At 36.7% G+C, this 19,923-nt stretch overlaps 1 protein-coding gene across 2 annotated transcripts in view; it reads right to left on the reverse strand.

Annotated features, from left to right (window-relative positions):
* The window catches only part of DMXL1 (Dmx-like 1), a 68,564-nt gene that overhangs the window by 36,801 nt on the left and 11,840 nt on the right, over positions 1–19,923 (reverse strand). For both annotated transcript variants that reach the window (XM_010022331.1, XM_010022330.1), the window contains exons 7-20: positions 19,241–19,416; positions 17,536–17,725; positions 15,829–15,997; positions 11,786–11,998; positions 10,906–11,159; positions 10,112–10,796; positions 9,468–9,589; positions 8,875–8,964; positions 8,464–8,566; positions 6,392–6,508; positions 5,000–5,224; positions 2,616–4,298; positions 1,941–2,051; positions 430–599 (exon numbers count right to left, since the gene is read on the reverse strand). In XM_010022331.1, the coding sequence (XP_010020633.1) occupies positions 430–599; positions 1,941–2,051; positions 2,616–4,298; positions 5,000–5,224; positions 6,392–6,508; positions 8,464–8,566; positions 8,875–8,964; positions 9,468–9,589; positions 10,112–10,796; positions 10,906–11,159; positions 11,786–11,998; positions 15,829–15,997; positions 17,536–17,725; positions 19,241–19,416 (4,308 nt within the window). The remainder of the gene's footprint in view (positions 1–429; positions 600–1,940; positions 2,052–2,615; positions 4,299–4,999; positions 5,225–6,391; positions 6,509–8,463; positions 8,567–8,874; positions 8,965–9,467; positions 9,590–10,111; positions 10,797–10,905; positions 11,160–11,785; positions 11,999–15,828; positions 15,998–17,535; positions 17,726–19,240; positions 19,417–19,923) is intronic.

Genomic DNA, 19,923 nt, shown 5'->3' on the forward strand with positions numbered 1-19,923 from the left:
ATAGAAGGCTTTGTTACCACAGAAATGTATCGATTTGCAAGAGAGATGTCCAATATCCTAGTTGACCCCACTTCTGGCAAGGTTCTAAGGAGAAACATTTTCCCAAATTTGCTATAAAAACAACTATATGCTCAATCTGTACCTTGAGCATCCACAATAAGCACTGTACACTGCCACCTTTGAAATGGAATATCTAGAAACCCATAATATACTTCACACTGGATTTCAAACCTAAAGTACTAAAAAAACAGTTACACACAAAAGTTCATACTTTTATAAATAAACTATATGTACAACAAAATACAGCCCAAAATATTTAAAAACACAGAACATATCTAACAATTTAAACCCACACAAATAGAAGGTAAATGCCAGAGGAGAACTGCTTGAAATACATTTGGCAATTTTGTTTCAGAATGCTGTGTTCACCTTTTCTATGCATTTCCGCAGGCTGTGGATATTCCGAACCCACCATCCTATACCCATCGCTCTGAGTTCTGACCATGCTGGATCTCCTTTCTGCACTGCAGGAAGCATGCTCAGGAGTTCCTCTTCTGCTACTGAATGAAATGCCCAGGCAAAATGACTAGTAGATAAACCTACATAATAAGCCATTAAAAAGAAGAGTTACTAATAAAATAATGGAGAATATGAAGTCAAAGGGGTGGGAAAGGGAGAAGGAAAGAAGGTTGAAGTGCTTAATTTAGACTTAAGTGCATTGCAGATGAGGCAACAGATATTTAAGAATATTTTTAAGCACTGCATACCACCTATTAAAGAAAGCTTATACAGATTAAAACATTTTTTCACTTGTAAACTCTCTATGGAAGTTGGCAAAAAACAGAGTTACTGGCGGAAGCTCAAAACATACTTATAGTGGGTGACATTAAGATTAGCCATAATACACAGTGCAACATACTGATTAAGCTTTTCAAAGTTTTGAAAGGTAGATTCACAATTTTGACTCTTGGATTAGAAAATGCAAAGTTTCAGATGATCACAATAGAAAACAGTTTTAAGGCTACAGATACAAAATAAAACTAAGAAAAAAAAAACCCATGAGAAAGCAGCGTAGCTGGCTAAGGGTAAATGAAACTGTAGTGAGGGACAGGTTCTTTACACAGAGTCACACTCGACTGCACTTCCGCAGATGCCTTGGAGTTACTTCTTACTCCTGACAATTTCTGAGCTCACCAGAAGCAGAAGTATCTCAACTAAAAGTATTTCATTAGAGAGCTAATTCAGCAGTGCTCTGTTGGGGCAGTCCAGGCAAATTCCTATCTCTGATGCAGCTGAGGGGTGACATGCCCGAGACTGGAAGTGCAATCAACTTTAATGACAACCAATGAAAGGTTAAAGAAGTAATTACAGCCAGTCCTTCAGACTTCTTAGGCCTAATGAAATCCATCTCATTCTGATGTCTGCAATATCAGGTTGGAACTACTTAAAACTATATAAAAGAATACTATTTGAAATAGTTCCTTGGATAATTCCAGTATGCATATGAAAAGACATTTAAAATCTGGTAGACTGTCAGATTTTTTTTTTTCCAAGTATGTACTAACAACCTAAGTAAATATGTACTCTATTTTCTACTACATTATTTCTGCAGAGTGTTATTGGAACAACATGGTACTAGAAATACAGAACAGTTCTATACTTCTCCTGGGGAAATAGAAACAAAAATTAAAACTAAGAAACTGTTAGAGAAGTGGGGGGAGGGGGGTAAAGAAGGACCAAAGTTCCAAAGTTCAAAGTTCCAAGACTTTATGTAAAATAAACCAGACATTTTCTGCTTTGTCATATATTCATATTGAACAAAACCCAACAAAATAACTCACTGATTCTGCAGAGGCATGTCAACAGCAGAGCAATGATATGTACAATATGCACATCTATGTCACTAAAATTCACCTCACCTAAGAAAATACATCAGTTACCTTGGTGAAGCAGTTGAGCTCGATGTACAGGAGGAAGTGCAGTTGTCAGAAATGTGTGAAGCCGAACAGCCAATACAAATTTTAAACCACACTCATCAAGAGTTTCTCCACCTGGAATTAAGAATCTTTATAAGCACTTTAGAGAAACTAGTAGAAGTAGCTATTGGGTGTCTTAAAAGAAGAAATACTTTACAATTCTGTGACTATTACCGCTTTAAATTCATAAATATAACAGCTTAATTTAAAAATTTTCCCTTCAAAGAATGGGAAAGAAGAAAATGTCAAAGTTTTGAAGTTATTTGTTCTTAACGCACAAAACAAAGTGTTATTTTATAAACAAATCCATAAATTTATTTCTCTGTTTCTCTACATAGTGCAACAAACGTTGGCTATTAAGAAAGCTGTCTCTTCAAAAGTGAATTAGAAATATTTATGGACTAATTTACTAACACTCGCATTAAAGTTAGCAGTGCAAAATTTGATTGTATGAAAGTCCAAAGTCTTGAAACTTTAGTTAAACAGCAAATACTGTGATGGCACAGTAAATATAGATTATACTAAGTAATGAATCAATGACATATTTTCATAAGCCACAAAACCACTCCAAAATAGTAAAAACTCCCCCAAAAGGTTGTGAAGCACACTAAGACATTTAACTTAGAAGAGACAGCTTACCCTGATTTCTGTCTCTGCTTTCTCCAATGTCAGTACTGGTAGTGGCAATTGTATCTGCCAAGGCCATCAATGACATTTGCTCCATTCTAGTCAGACCTGGCAAGCTTGAATGAAGCAAGTGACGAGAAAGAACTTGAGCATGCTCTGGTCCGAAGTAAGTTGGGCTATATTGAGAAAGATCAATGACTTTTGAACTGTCTTCATCTGCATCAAATGTAACTAGTTCATCTGTACTTATAGCAGTATTTTGAAAGAGATCTTCATAATTGTCACTAGGCTTATCTTTTTTATTTTGATTATTAGAATTCTCTGAACAAGAATGAGATGAATCCTCATCTGCAGCAAGCAGAGCATACAAAGGCAATGGTGGAACAGAGTCTATTTCAATGTAGTCTGTAGTCTCAGTTTTGCTGAATGTTTTGGGATCTCTTGCAGTACTTCCACTAGCACTGATAGTCAGAGACCTGAGCCTCTTATCATGATTAGGTTCAGATTCATTTATAGCAACAACTTCTCCAGCAATGCACTTCACCAGATGGGAGAGAATGGCTTTCGCTCTACGTACTTTACCAAGATCCATGAGTTCCAACAGTTGGTATGGATGGTACTGAGGTAAAGTGGGAGATAATGTATGAGCTGCTTCAAAAAGACCAGAATCTTCCATTTCTGTAGAAAGATCATAGGCAGATCTTTTCCCACTAAGTTTCTGTGCAAGGCTGGTCATAGATCTGGTCAACGTTCGCTTTGGCGGATGCAGACTTGAGATGGCTGACAGGCTTTGTTTCATTAAGCCAGTTACAGATGGCATACTTCCACTGCAGGAATCTGTACTAACTAGTTCCTGCTTGGAAGGAGATTGCCACTGGGAGTAAACATGCATTTCACAATCCATTCCAACTACAAGAATGCCATCACGCACCCAAGACAAGGAGACTGGAAAAGGAGGCGACCCCTCTACAGAAGAAACCAAGTCAACGCAGCGCAGTGGAACAAACCCAGAAAGAGTTGCAGCCTTCACACTGCCACTATGTGAGAATGCTACAATCTCCTTACTATTTTGTTCTTGCATTCTCCCAGACAGCTGACCAAACATGTAAAGTTTGGATCCAATTCCCACTGTTAGAATATGTGAACCATCTTCCCTAGACATCCAGTCTAAGTGTACCAAGTGCTTGGTGCTGGGCATAATATTCGAACCATGAGACAGAGAAACATCTTGTCGGTTATATGCCACTAAATTATTATCAATACTAACACCTGAGTCTAATATGGTGCCTATCTCATCTAAATGAAGAGTCTGTTCTAGAATCCAGGAAGAACCCCCTGTAGATTCACATTCAAAAATACTAACATGCATTACAGAATCTTGAGAAAGATTACTATTTTTAGATGTTACCTGCTTATATGCTACTGCTAATCTGTTTGTGTGCGCACAACTAACTTCAGTTGGCCTTCCTGGAACATTTATAGCACTACTACTAAGAAGCCCATCCTCAATCAGTAATGGCCATTCTTCCCATACATAAGTGACATCACTTTGTGCACTACACTCTGGCATGGAAGAAGCTAGTGATTCAGTAGTAACCCTGCATCTCCAGAATCGAACTTTTCCATCAGAGCATGACGTAGCCAGCAGATACGGTGCACGACAAACAGGATATATGGAAGAAGAACTCAGATGCCCTAAAATTAAATAAAATACACTTTTACTGGGGGAAATATTAAAAGACAAGCAAAACAGTAGAGATGTCTTTATTCAGTTATTTTATTATTCTGAAACAAAAAAATTATAACTGCTTCCTCAAAAAGAAGGTTGCTTGCAGGGTCTCACAAAGGAAACAGTGTGAAAAAAGTACTATGAAACCTTTACCCTTCACTATTTCATGCTCTAGACAGGAGTCAAATTATATGATTTAAATCTGAATATTAATCTCTATAAGCACTCCCAAACAAACATTTCCTATTCAGAAATCTAAAAATCTTTATAAAATACATATATCTTTATACTTTTGGACCACTGGTGGAAGCATTATAATTAAAGTATTGATCCTACAAATAATTTCACAAGTGGCTGCAAAATCAAATTTGTGGTTATATAATTCCACTTATTACAATATCTGGAATTAAATAAAAATTATACCTTAAATAAGATCTTTATTTTAGCATTAGTTCCAGTATCAAGATTTAAAGTCAGAGGAGCAAGTTTTAGCAAGCCACATACAGGCATTTTAATTTCAACAACAAATACCAAACTGACCATTACTTAGTTTAAAAACAACTTTTAGGTAAAATTTTAAGACCAAAGTCAGAAAGGCAAGAATTCTTCATTTTATTTCTAAGAAAATAAAAATGCCACACAAATGTAGAAACAGAACATTACAAACCTGCTGATGGCTTCACACTTATTATCTCTACTCCTTCTGGCAAATTCAACTTTTGACTATATACCATTTTGGAAGACAGGGTAAGCCAGCTGGTGCTCTGAAGGTTTGCTCTACAGGCCTGATACTTTTGAGTGAAAGGTGATTGGATCGTCTCTAGATCTGGTGAAGAATATACTTCGTCTGTTTGTGTTGCTGATTCAGGTGTATTTGAATCTATCTTTTCATCTAAAAAAGTTTGCATTGTTAATTTTAAAAAGTCAGATTTAAAGAGAAATGCTAGCAAACCTCAGATTAAATACTGTTGAAATTCTAGAACCGCTGAGAAGTTACAACTTTTAACCCCTCAGACTTAAACCAACCAAACTACAACCAAAACCAACACCAAAACTACCGACAAAAATGCTGTATGTGTGGTAATCCACTGAAATTAATGCTCATGAAGCACAGAATACCTGCCACCAGAGAAAATTAAATGAAGACCTCAAAGTATTACCTTCCAAATTGGAGAAAAGTATTTTTCAGAAAAGTTTTGTTAATATTACTTAAAATGTAGCATCTCACATTACATGACACAAATGCTTTATTACTTTTTTAATAAAATTCAGCAGTTGAAGTACACATTTTTTAGATTTGGAGCATGAAAATTGCCGATAGCTTGGTTGAAACGCCTTATCAGTAACGTCCTTATTGTGTAAGTAGATCAGAAAATTTAGATCTTCAATCTTCTCACCAATTTACAAAGTAACTGCAATAATGCTTAAAATAACTGAAGCAACGGTAAGACAAATACCAATTTGGTTTTAATGCAGAAATGTGCATTTTAACAGATTCCACTGGTAAGTAGCGAACGCACGATTTATGTTTTCTTAAAACATTTAATATTAACAAAAACTAGGAAAGTATATCTTACTCAAAGGGGTTTATAATTTTTTAAATACTTTGGTAGTCTGAAAGAGAACTAGCAGAGGTCGGAGCTTTACAACTGTTCTCAGCTATGATTGGACCTCTGATGTTTAGGTACTTCGGACTATGGTCCATTCTAGAACTTCTGTGTAAAATCAAAAATTGCAGAACAAAAATTTCTGAGAAGCAAACAGTCTGAACTGTTAGGCTGTATTGAAACCAGACAAATGTATTTGCCCTTAGGATGCACAAAAAATAACAAGCTTTGGGCTGAGGCTGAACTCAAAAGCTTCGGCATTCTGAAGATTAAGAAGTAATCAAGAAAGAATAAGTAGTGATGAAAGCTTGTAATTGAACAATTGCAGCTGTTTTTAAAAAGCAGATTTTAAAAAAACTGAAATACAATTCAGAATATGCTGACTAGCATATATATTCAAGAGATAGTGACTTTTTTTTATAAAAAAGAAAACCATAGGAAACAGGGCTTACCTACTGAGACAGGAATTGACTTCAGATGTAAATGCCACATATGCAGCAATGAATGGTTTTGAGTATACTCCACTACTATTAAGTAGAATTTTTCAGAGAATCTATTCTGCTGGTTTCCTGATGAAATTCAAAACAGAAAAGTCTTAGAGATTATTCACCAGAAAGCAGAACTAAATTTTGCTGGCTAGCAAATAATCACACATTAACGTACTGCAAACTGTTACTGAAATGCAATGGTCTGACTCATCCAATTCTGTTTTATTAGTTTTCTCAGTATTTTATCACAAACAATAACCACTAGGTATAGAATTGCCAGAGAATCTTTCAGAGAGGACAACACATTTGTTAGAAGTTTAAAGTCAAATCCCAGACTGTACTCTCAGCTCTACACCTTTATTTTTTACATACTCATCTCTTACAAGTTTCTTAGCTAGCTGTTACTGAAAACTCTAACAGCTGGTGAGCTGGCCAGAGGTATACAAGTTATATCCAGAGAAGAAGTGCCACTTCCAACAGTTAGAAAAGTCACAGCCTGGTCTAATGGATAGGCTTAATTGATCACAACCCAGCCAGACCAACTACATTGTCTGGAATGCACAAGAGGTACTGACTATTTACTGTAGCTTCAACCCAAGAAAAGATGACGTGAGTTGTAATATCAGTAGGAGCCCATTTCTGGAGGGTGCACCCAGCCGTTCTCCTTCCCTAGCAGGAAGTAAACCCATTAGGACCAAGAAGGAATAGTTAGTTTAGTGACCATCTACATAAAACAAGATCAAGAATAAGCTGTATTTTCCCTGTGGGTTTGACATTGGGCTGCTTACAGTACTACAGAAAAATTTAAGTAAATTTGTTCTTTTTTAAAAAATAACAGGAGCTAACTACTTATACGTTTTAAAGAGGAAGAGGTTTTAAAACTTAAGAACTTTAAAGTACTAAAAAATGCTTTCAAATTAGAATGCATGCAAATACGCTTGGAGTTTACAGTTTTTCAAAGGGTCACTTTAGCCCCATTTCTTACACAGCAGCAACCCATGCAGACATTTAGAACGCATACAGATGAACACGGTGGCCCTTTTCTAAGACCAAATAGCTTCAGTATTTCTCTTTAAGTCCTTTCTGTATCTCATACTCAAGATGCAAAGGTACAACAAATTTATGCTGCAGAGTAACACTTGGTTTTCTTCTCTGTTTGTTCCTATTTTTCAACATCCCATTTGTGGTTCTGACATCTACTAAGAGTTGGGTTTACACTTTCATAGATTATTACTATTGCCCCAAATCATTCAGAATTGATTACTATGTATATACAGTTCAGGTAGTACTTCACTAGGTGTCGCCCTTGTAACAAAAATTGTGTACCACGTATATTATGCAACATTTTGACACTAGCACAATTCTGCTTCCTTTTATTCAGCATTCCCTTCACTGTTACAGATGACTTGATATCACAAACTTTATTCCAACCTCTTTTCTCCACATTATTTCATTGGAACAAAACAAAACAAAATGGAGATGCCCATATAACACTACCACTAACCGTCACCACTAAGGAAAACTGGTAATTTATTCCAGAGCAATTCAGGTCTGCCCTAAGACCTACAAATCCATGCACTATTCCTAGATTGTATTTTATAGTTGTGTTTTGAAGCATTTTGTTATACCACACAAGGCCGGAGAAGCGTATTTAGCTGATGCAAAGAATGCACATCCACCAGGAAAGAATGCAATAAGCTTTGCCTATGTCATACCCTACAATTACAGGATCCACATTTAAAATCCTTTCCCCCTCATGTAAGACAAGTATCAGCAGTGGAATGCTTAATACCGCACATGATGGGTATCTCATGACTTAAGCTATTTCATCTAAAATTTGGTTGCACATTACTCAAAGGAAGTGAAACACCCATGAGTTTCACTAGACCGGATTTTCTCCTTTAGCATGTAAAGAACTCAAAGTAGAGTATTGACCTTAAAAGGCTGAAAGATAAATAACAAGTCCTTTTTCCTTTGTGGAATGAAAAAAAATATAGTACTTAGTCTTCAGTGTTCTAAGAAAAAGAATTCTTTACCAGAGTCTGACAAATAGTTCTTCTTTTCAGGTATTTCCTTCTCCTGGTTATTTAAAATGAAGTCTTCTTGAAAAACATGGAATAACTGTGTTTTCCTGCCATGCTAAGAGAAGTGAAAACATACACAAGGAGTGAACATCATGAAGTATACTAAATGGGAGCTGTCTAAAATGGGAGCTTTTAACTTGGTAATTTGTACATATCAATGAAAGATTTCTCAAGAAAATGCACCATGATTACTCCCATTCTTTTCATTTACAGGTACTATGAAACTAAAAGCAAGACTATGTCAGTATCAATTTTCAAATACCTCATCTTTTCCTGATTGAGGGTTACAGGTATAGCCTTTATTATTAATACCCTTTAAACAAGCCAATTATGGTATAAAATGAGTATAGAAAAAGATCTTACTAGCTCTGTGATAGCATCCAGTTCAATGATACATCCTGGGCGAGCCGTAGATTGCTGACTTACGATGTTAAAAACTTCACCAACATATTTCTGTCCAAAAAGAGCCACGGAGGTGGTCTTGTTAACTCAGTTTTGTGCATTTTTGTGGCATAGTGTGCTAACTAGGTGCAACATCACTAAACAAATTTTGACTAAAGCATTAAATATACACTGTTTGCAATCTACCAAGGACACACGTAACATTTCCAATTTTATCAAGATCCACATTTGGTTTCAACGGCTGAAAGACATTTCAATGGCTGACAAGAACATCTGGAAAGACTCGCATTCAGCAGTCGTCCTTCCCCCAGCTGCTTTGTCATCTTAACTTTTCCTTAGGATGGACATGCATACTGAGTTTGTTGCTCTGTCATTAATCCTCACACTGCAAGTGTTTCAGAGGTATTTATCATACCTGTTTTTACAAGCAGAAATAAACTACCATAATCCATGAAATCCTTAGCAGCCAGTTTAGTCATTTACCAACAAGTCTGAAATTAGTGCTACTGAGTAAGGTTCCAACCTTCAAAAACCTGAGACAACTTTTCACTTACAGAAATTTCTGGATTGGAGAGCTCACACAAAAGTTTCTTGGCATCTATTACAGCTTGATATAATCTCAAATACTGTCCATCACTAGCCACAAAGCAGGCACTTGGAGAATTACAGTATGCACCTGAAAAATAGGAATGCAAAAAGTGCTCAAATATTCGAACACCAACTTTTTTTTTTTTTTGTAAAGGGCAATTTTTATGTTATGAAAGAGAACAATGCAGCATAAGAAAAATTCTCTTGTTAATTTCTGTTCACTGCCAAGAATTACAAAGTTTAATGGTACACTCAGCAACCAGATTGAAGTATATGAAATGAACTGAGAATCCCATCTGCACACCAGAGCAAAACCTGCCTCAGCTTCTAAGTGTACACACTCTGAAGTGTACACCAGCATCTAAGAACTTTACTGTATTAGCTCCTAAAATATCAAATACATAAAAGAAGGTAGAACACCACAGCAATTCTTCATGCAGAAATAAACAATTTCCAAGTTATTAGCTGCTTGGAAATCTGTGAAATGAAGGACCTTGCTTAACATTTTTTCCCATACATTCAAGTGTATCTACATTATCTATTTAATAGCATTAAAAGGTTATATTACTCTTATTCTAGAACACTGCATAAATCAGGAAACGGAACTCACCAAGGCAGTAGCTGGGTATAAGTGTGGGCAGCCATGCAACATTAGAAAAAGCTGAAACATGGAGAGAATTGATCCGAGCAAGTTCAGAGACTCCACCAGAAAAGGACAAAGGCCCAACAGGGTCAACTCTCCAAAGGATAAGTTCACTGTAAACTGCATTGGGATCCTGGGATGTAACACTTGCATTGCCTCTACTCTGAAATCTTACTGGTGACTCCTGAGACTTTAAAGAATCATTTGCCTGTTTCGCATTCTCAACATCTGGTGTAATTAGAGCATTGTGATGTGAGGTTGTAAGCAGCAGTGGTAATACTGAGTGGCAAGCCAAGTCATTAAGATGAAAACGGTGACCACAGTATCGGGATTTATGTGAAATACTGAGTACAGTTGAAAAAGCAGATTCCTCAGCAAAACTCACTAGCCACTGGTTCAATGACCCATCTGCATGTTTGGAAATCATCATAACATTAGGTGTGAAGATACTTAGTTTTAAACTGTTGGTGGATTTACTGTGTCCAGAAGAGATAAGCATAGATGAAGATCGTGTAAGGCCAGGAGGCTTTTGTTTGCCTTGTTGAATAGCTAAGTCAACATTTTTGGTACAAGCATACATCACTATGCTTCTGCAAAGAGAGTTTGCATCACCTGTTGGAAATGCAACAGGAATTCTTGAGACAAATGACACCTGGAATTTTAAGAAAAAAGAGAAAGAGTAAGTTATTTTCTTGTCATACTTCTCACTGAACAGTAATGCATAATTGATGCAAAAAATATTGATGCAAAAAATAAAGTACCTGCACCTGGCGAAACATGCCAGGCTGGTATTCATCTAGCCAGTCCACATGCCATACCAGCAGTGAACCATCCATAGGATGTATACTGAAGAGCATGTCGGCATTTTTACTCCATTCAGAAAGTAGTATTTCAATTTCATGGTCAATAACAGCAGAAGATAAAGGAACAAAGCTTGAATTTGCAGTAGTTTTCTCATCACCCAGTTCCTTCTTTTCTTGGTTTCCTTTTTGTTCATCTCCATTTTCATTAACTTCTAGAACACAGACATATATGTAAGTATTATATTCAAAAGCGTAAGTATAGCAAGCAGTGTTATAGAGGCATTGAAGCATCTTTCAAGGCCTTTACAAGCCATTCATAAGCACAATTTTAAATAATTAAAATTTTAACTAGAAATCCTCTAACAGACCTCAGTCAATGACTAAGAAACCAAAACAGTTTATATTCCACTTCAATACTTCTATTTTTCCCCATTTTATGCAAATTTTTGCATGCACAGGCAAAACAAAAGCAGTCATCACCATATTATGTTATACACTAAAGTCTTTTAAATTAGGTGTATATTAATGCTAAAAAAAAAAAAAAAAAAAGAAAAGTTAATTCTAAGGTTGTACCTACTTCCTTAATATTAAAATAACATACTTTCCTGCAAAGGCCTGAATGCCAGCCTCAGTAAATACTACAGTTTCCAGCATGATTAACTCAAAATCTCAGGAACAACCATAAATGAATTAATAATTTCTAGATAGATTCTTAAAGTCACTTGGGTACTTCTAGTGTAAGGGAAGGAAACACAAAGAAATGTTACTGTAATCTGTATCCTTACAAAACAAGTTGCTTCGTAAAATGAAAGCAGTTTGTGCGCGATAAGACTTTTACCTTCTTCTGTTCTGCCATCCATTTGACTAGATTCCTCAGTGTTAGTCTCAGGGGAATGATGCTCAAAACTCTTTTTAAGTTGTTGCAAGAATACTTCCATGGATAAGGTAAAATGAAGTTCTTTATTGTTCAGCCAGTGCACAACAAAAGGTCCACTTTTTTCTTCATTTTCACCAAGACTCAGAGATGTTATAGAAGGGAGGAGAGGAATATCTATCAAAAAAAAAAAAAAAAAAAAAAGTTGACATTTTTGAAAACCAAGTAGTTTGGTCAAAAAAGTAATTTTAAATAATTCATTTTTAAGCAGAAACCCTACCATGAAAAATATGTACTAAGTGTACTGCCACTTGTCTTTCCTTTCATCTACATCATCTTCCTTCAGTATTAAGTTGCATGACTGCTAACACAAGAAATGTAAACCTCCCAAAGAGCCCCTCTGTGGAACATTAGGATTACATTGTGGCCCTGCACTATTACATTTTCATGATCTAACAGTGTCTTACAGGTTAATTTACCTTGTCTTTTATTACTACAGCTCAGTATGAACCAAATAATAAAACCATAATTTCATGACGTTTAGTACACAACAGAGGCTGCAGTAGGTATACACTGTAATCAAGGACCACTTACTGCAGGGCTTACACCAGCAAAAACTAGTACAGTGACTGTGTAACACACCATCACATAAAAACAGGATTTCTGATTCCTACATATTCCACTACTATTTTACATTGCCCTGTTATGCCAGTTGGTATCCCAGGTGGCTGTGAAAAATAAAGGAATAATCACACCATAAGTGTAGAAACAAGTATCAGACTGATGCAGAGTAACATTGTCTTATATGTGGCTAAAAAGCAGCTAGGTGATTTACTGCAACTTCTACAAATAAGCCATACGACAACATGCCAAAAGCTCAACCCGCATTTAATTCCCATCTAGAAGTTGTCATACATATTCTTATTTCCTTCTGCCCTTACTAATGAATCATAAAATTCCATGCCCTGGGAGACAAAATACTTTTTACTCAAATCCTGGTTTGTTTGGATTTTTTCAAAGACAGTGATAGCTGTCGTGGTTCAAGCCCAGCCAGCAACTTGGAACCACGCCGCTCGCTCACTCCCCCCACTCCCAGAGGGATGGGGAGGAGAATTGGAGGAATGTAACTCCCACGGGTTGAGATAAGAGCAGTCCAGTAACTAAGGTATATTAGAAACCACTACTGCTACCAATAATAATAAGAGAAATAACAAGGGGAGAGGACACAACCGCTCACCACCCGCCGACCGATACCCAGCCCGACCCGAGCAGCGATCTGGGCCTTCCGGGTAACTCTCCCCCAGTTTCTATACTGGGCATGACGTGCTATGGTATGGAATACCCCTTTGGCCAGTTTGGGTCAGGTGTCCTGTCTCTGCTTCCTCCCGGCTTCCCCTCCTCCCTGGCAGAGCATGAGACTGAGAAAGTCCTTGGTCAGAGAAAACATTACTGAGCAACAACTAAAAACATTGGTGCTATCAGCGTTCTTCCCAGACTGAAAGTCAAAACCACAGCCCTGCACCAGCTACTAAGAAGGAGAAAAAATGCCTGCTGTAGCCGAACCCAGGACAGTGGCTTTGAATTATTTACCCTCCAGTCTAGCCTAAGAAAATTATAACTGAGAACGCAAATATAGAAGACTACTGGGACTAGCAGCAATTTTGTTGTGGGAAGGGGATGTATCAGGAAAAGGGGGCAAGAGGAACACAGAGTATTTAAGAAATACAGTCTGTCTTCCTAAAGAGGCCAGTCAATACCAGCCTCAAAAATGTCATAATGCATTTGGCAAAAACAGAACGTGAAGGGAAGAACTCTGTTGACATCTCTTTGGAAGATGAAGCTACAGTAAACATGAATAAGGTGATGAGCTGGAAAGATGACTTTTCAGACTGGATTACAAATCTATGTACTTTGCGTATACACCTAAAGGTCACTAAAAGAAAAATAACTTGTTTTTCCCCATACTCCTACCCCAAAACTACCAAATTCTAACTGATCCTCAACTCTGGACAGAATTCTTCGTGCATTTCTTCTTGCTTCATAAATCACACTCTTCCTAGAAAACTTAAGGTCTTTGGAGTCAATGGATTTGTCTGGATTCGCCTAGAGATAATTTTGTCCTAACAACCACTGCTTATTCCTTTCACTGAACTCCACCCTAAGACGAATAGCAGTTTAAGTAACACTCTGGTATAAAAGAAGGTCTCAAGGGTTTTGTTGCTATAAGAAACTGAGTTTCAAAATGAGAAAGAGAACAAAAACCAAATAAAAATTATACATTTATTCTTATATATGATTACATTATTCTTCTTCTAAAAGTGAAGTGAATGAGACAGAAAGCTGCTTTGACCTTAGTTTTTAATCAAGTACTCTGTTGTAATATGGGCAAATTTTCAAGTGAGAGAGCATAAACCAATTTGGTTTAAATTAAATAAAATACAATCAGGTTTTCAGATAAAATTTAATTTCAAAAGGGCAAACTAAAAGGACTGCTTAGAGAATCTGGTTAGACTGAGGTACTTAAGGACTTGACTGTAAGGGAAAACAGATATTTCTTCAAATTAAGATTTAAAATATCAAAGTTACTTACAACAGAGGTTATGCATTAAAAACCAACCTTTTATCCTCCTATCTAGAGTTAAAGACCAAGCATCACGATAGATAATATTAATACAGGTAACATAGAAGGAATACAAGATTAAAAGGCTGAAGACAAGTGTTGATAAGTGTGAAAAAACTTTTACCATTCTTTTCCAAAATGTCTGTGAGTTTGCTGTTGGGCATTTATATTGCAAAGACTATTAAAAGCAAAACTGAAGTTTATTTAGCTATTATGTAAAAACATAATAGATGGGACAGCACAAGTTTCCTCTCAAAGGCTAGGTGTGACTCTAGTCACATCTGTTAACAGAAACATGAACCAATACTAAGAAAGGTGAAGAGTATCTCTACTCTCATAGGAGAAAGCGTTTACAGCTTGCTTAGCCCAGAAACGGTAATGGAAACCAATAGTTCTTTTTAATCATACCAAAAGCTATACAGTTACAAATGTGAACCAATCATGAATGCCTTTTGGTCAAAATTGGTCTTTCCAACAAGGGTGAGTAGGAACAAAAAAGTAATTTAAAAATACTGTAAGACAGAGTTTAGTTAGTTTAAGAAAATGGTTACATCGTATTTGTTCATTAAGTCTAGACACAGGAAATCACATCACAACAGTAAAATCTTAATAAAAGGCCATTCAATATTGCATTCTGTTCAGTTTTTCAATAAGCAGACATGCACTTCACTTTCAGCATACCCAAACGATTATGGAGACAGAAATATTAGTGACTAGAGGGATATTCCTTAATGCCTATCAACCTATTCCTTGAGTGCAAGAGAATATTAAAGTTTATGGAACACAAGATGAAGGCATGTTTTGCTTGGCTCAAATACAGAACAGAAGTACTGGCATGTAAGGTTACTTAAAACTCTTTGGGTCAGGTGTTCATTTTAAGAAACATGGACATTTTTTGATTTATCAGTGTGCTCCTACTATGACACACAATTCCTAGTAAGTTTGTAACTCCAGTTACAGATACTTAGCTTTCTGCATCTCAGACCACCGTGAATCTCAGTTTAAAGATGAGAAAAAATGAGAGACAGGATTACTGTAGAGGAAATTCATTCAAATCACTTCATTACTGTAAAAGGTCCTTTCATGCATTAAATTAAACTAACATGCTAGTAATTTTGCATGATCTTGTAAATACAGTACAAATACATCTGAGCCTGTTGAGCTTACACAGACAACATAGACCTAGTAGAAATTGTAGCTCACCCTTTAACAAGGATTTACCACACTGCTTACCTGTGGCTGGATTGATACTGGCAGCAATATGGAAATGACAAAGTGCATTTGAGCCTGTTGAGCTTACATCTGAGACTGTTGAGCTTACACAGACAACATAGACCTAGTAGAAATTGTAGCTCACCCTTTAACAAGGATTTACCACACTGCTTACCTGTGGCTGGATTGATACTGGCAGCAATATGGAAATGACAAAGTGCATTTGCATGAGGAAGGATGTTCCTGTGAACTTCGTGGGCATCTCGCTGATGTGGAGCATATCCAGTATGTGCTACAACAGCACCTGTCCTCCTCCTTCCTCGTCGGAAGTGCCTCAGGTTTAACTGCATGAAGAATAAGGTGTCATTTTAAATTCCTTTCGAAAAGAAAAAGCAGATTTCAGCTGTAAGTAGTTTTCTAGGTAGTAATGAATGATTTTTTTAATTTTAAAAGCAACTTCAAAGCATCAACAGTTTCTAGCAAAAATCACACTTTTCAGGCTGTGCCTACAGTAGAAGTACCAGTGCCTTCAGATACATTTATGAAGGTCTATACAGTACCTTGACATAGTAACTGCTTCATTATTTCAGTGAGCAAACAATGTTCATACAGTTTTTATACTTAAACAGAAAATACTATTGTGTTCCATAAACATGCTTATTTAAGCATATCATGCTTAATTAAGATTCTGAACAAAGAAAGCAGCAAATCTAAAGAATCTCTCTTCAAAGACTAAAAAACCTGTAACAGTACTTTGAATCCAATTAGATCTATATTCCCACTCCCATCATAAGGGCCCAATGAGTTTTAAGATCTTCCTCCCTTTATGCAAATACATGTTTCCAAAGAAAAAATAATATTCCATTTTTAAGATTGATTATGCCAGTACTAAAAAGTCTCTCTCCACATACTGCCCAGTCCTGCTGCAGTTATCTATACAGGCAACAAAAGGTACACAATTTGTATTAGAGATGTACTACACTCTTGGCATTCCTTTTCACTTGCTATCATTTGCATCTTACCACAGCATGCTCATGTGAAAAAGTTTTTTCTCATTTTTCTGTAATTATTAGTTCTGATCTCTTATTTTCAACAGGAACACAGACCTGTCTCCAACTTCCTTTCCCCTCCCCTCTTTGAATATTTTTGTTTGCTGCACTGTGCCTTTCAACCTGTCATATTTTTTAGTCTATACCACATATGCTAAGAAAGCACCATGAGCATGCTAAATACATCACTGCATTAAGATAAAAGCACAATGTTCACGTCCTCTCTACACAGCTTTGTAGGAGACCACTAATGTTTCCCTTTCCTTCCCATTGGTTAGAAAACATTAACTGGTAAAGATCATTTGCCTTAGGTACAGCTTGTGAGCAGTCTGCTCTACTTGAGGTACAGCTTCTGAGCAGTCTGCTCTACTTGAGGACTACAGCAGCACGGCAACAGAGGCTGTCTTTCCTCCATCTTATCACTGTTCTTTCAGCTGCAGAAGACTGAAATTGTGGGATGTTCTCTGAGGTAGCAAATGAGACCCTAACACACGTCATTAGTCGGTTTCACATAACCCACAGCATGTGCTCCAGACTGTTCCTAGCTCTTTGAACTAGACACTGCAAAGCACTTTGTTTCAGTTACCAGGGTAAAATGGGCAGTAGGGACATAAGAGCAGTGTGTCTTCCTGTCTGAAAGCTCAGCAGGATGGCTGTCAGCATAACCTTCCTAAGGAAGATTTCAATTAAATTCACTGCTTGATAACATACTATGCACATCTATGGTATAAAGGATTTCAGCTTATGCTCCATGTGAGTTACTAATTACAATCCTGGCTAAAATTGTACGTGTGTACACGTATGTATTCTCATTGTTCAATTTCACTTCTTACCTCTAAGACATTTTGCACTTTTTCCTTACTTGAAGTATTTCTCTTGAAGTTATTTGTGAAGTTTGCTGCTTCACTCCGATCGTTGTATCCTCCACTATACAACAGACTGTCATTGGGTAACAAAGTCTCTGCCCAGATACGACAAACATTATCCTTACAGCAAGTCAGAAGAACATTGCAGACAGCACCACTAATGAAAGAAAATTTAAGGTGTGAAAAAGCTGCTTACTATCACATAGCATCAAAATAAAGAAACAGTTCCAAACAGTTTTCCATTACCAACTTTCAGAATTGCATCAAGTAACTTAAAGATATTAATAAAAGAAAAACTCAACAGTACATTCTTCAGGAAACAAATTATGTATGAGAGGTTTTCATATCTATTCAAGTATCTGAATATAAATTACCTCAAACTTCATTACACAACTGTGCAACACCAAAACATGGATTTCAATTCACAGAATTAATCATAGCTGGAACAGCAGAATGTATGCTGTTCTTTTTAAAGCTCTTTACATTAAAAGCTAATCATACTCTGGATTCCTGTTCTCAATTCCCCAGATCTTATGGCTACATAGAATTTAGAAAATTATACATCCAAAATGGAGAAACCAAGGTAATACCAGATATGCAACAGCCAATTTAAAATTACAAACTTTTCTCCATTTGGTCAAACTCCCAAAGGTATATGGAATTCAAATTACTACTATTCGGAAGAATACAGCAGAAGGATGGTTGCAGGGTACAAAATTGCTAATGCAGCTTCAGTTTGAGATTACAATTACTGGTGAAAACTAGGGATAGGTCATTTAGGAATCATCGTGAGGAGGAGGGGTGGAATCAAACCAAAAATATCCATTCCAAATGATCACTTTAATTCAATTTCCAGATACTGTTTCTGACCAAGGACTGGTTTTGTACTACGTAGAGAAATAAATAAAAAAGCACAGAAATATCTGAATGTTTGAGAAAGATGATGTAAAGTAACAGGACTTCTGAATTGTTCTGATTCCACTAGGAGAGAAAGACATGAACAATCTGGGATCAAATGTGTGAATAGTCATCTAAGTACAATGAAAAAGATGCAAAGAGATAATCCTGCAAGAGTCGGTTTTATATTTACTCCAAACACTAAACCAGTCTCCATCTCCATCTTTCTAGTTCCTTCCCAAGTAAGAAAATGCTTACCATGTTCTCAAGAACTTCAGTGTGCAAAATTATACAAACACACACAAGCAACCTACAATCTATGCAAACTCAATTATTAACTGAAATAAGCCATACAACTTGTGTGACCGTTGACTGTACACAGAATCACAGCATGGTCTGGATTGGAAGGGACCTTAAAGATAATTTAGTTCCAACACCCCTGCCACAGGCAGGGAGAGACATCTTGCACTAGACCAGGCTGCTCAGAGCTCTGTCCAACCTGGTCCTGAACGCTGCCACAGGTGGGACACCCACAGCTTCTCTGGGCAACCTGTGCCAGTGTCTCACCACCTTCACAGTAAAGAACTTCTTCCTAATACTTAATCAAAATCTACCTTCTTTCAGTTTAAAGCCATTCCTCCCGGTGTTATCACTACATGCCCTTGTACAAAGTCCCTCTACGGATTTCTTGTAGGCCCCCTTTAGGTACCGGAAGGCTGTAGAGTATGGGTTTCCTTGGGCAATTTACAAACCTCAGGTTCTTAGAACTACTGACCGTGGCATGAATTTACTTGTCTTCCTCCATGAAAATGCATTTACTGATCGAGGATGAGCCAAATAAACAAATGAAAAATCAACTTCTTTTGCTTGTTTTTCTGGGCTTGCACCAGGTGGTGTTACAGCTGATCGCCAGCTGTCTGTATTGTACCATACTTTCACAAGACAATCATCCTAGAAAAGAAAAAGACAGTAAATAAGACTACCTTGCATAAGAATATGATGCACTTCAGGTATTTCTGGGTATGTCTCCTGTGTTTTTGTTTTTCTTCTACATAAACTAGTTTTCCAATGACAAAAAGTCAATTCATTAAATAGAAATTCAAACTTGATCTTAAACAAAATACGGTAGCAGAGTTTAATTCTAATCTTTCTTGCCATTACTAACTTGCATTTTATTTTGCTCCTTCTGATAAGCTACCAGTTTTAACCACAAAAATGCAAGCTGTTCTGGCCTGACTGGTATTCCAATGTTAATACAACTAATGGTACTTTGACAGGAAAACACCAAAACCTACACATACAAATTCAAGTGTTAGGAATACAAAGGTCAAAGATGACATCTCAAAAATGAAGCTCAGTACTACTCAGACTGCTTTTTGTAAACATGCATGTACATAAGTTGAAAAAATCCCATTTCTAGTGTCCTTATCCTTACGTGTTTAAGGACTAGATAAATTA

This window comes from Nestor notabilis, unplaced genomic scaffold (assembly GCF_000696875.1).
Source record: "Nestor notabilis isolate BGI_N333 unplaced genomic scaffold, ASM69687v1 scaffold15359, whole genome shotgun sequence".
Classification (NCBI taxonomy): Eukaryota; Metazoa; Chordata; class Aves; order Psittaciformes; family Psittacidae; genus Nestor; species Nestor notabilis.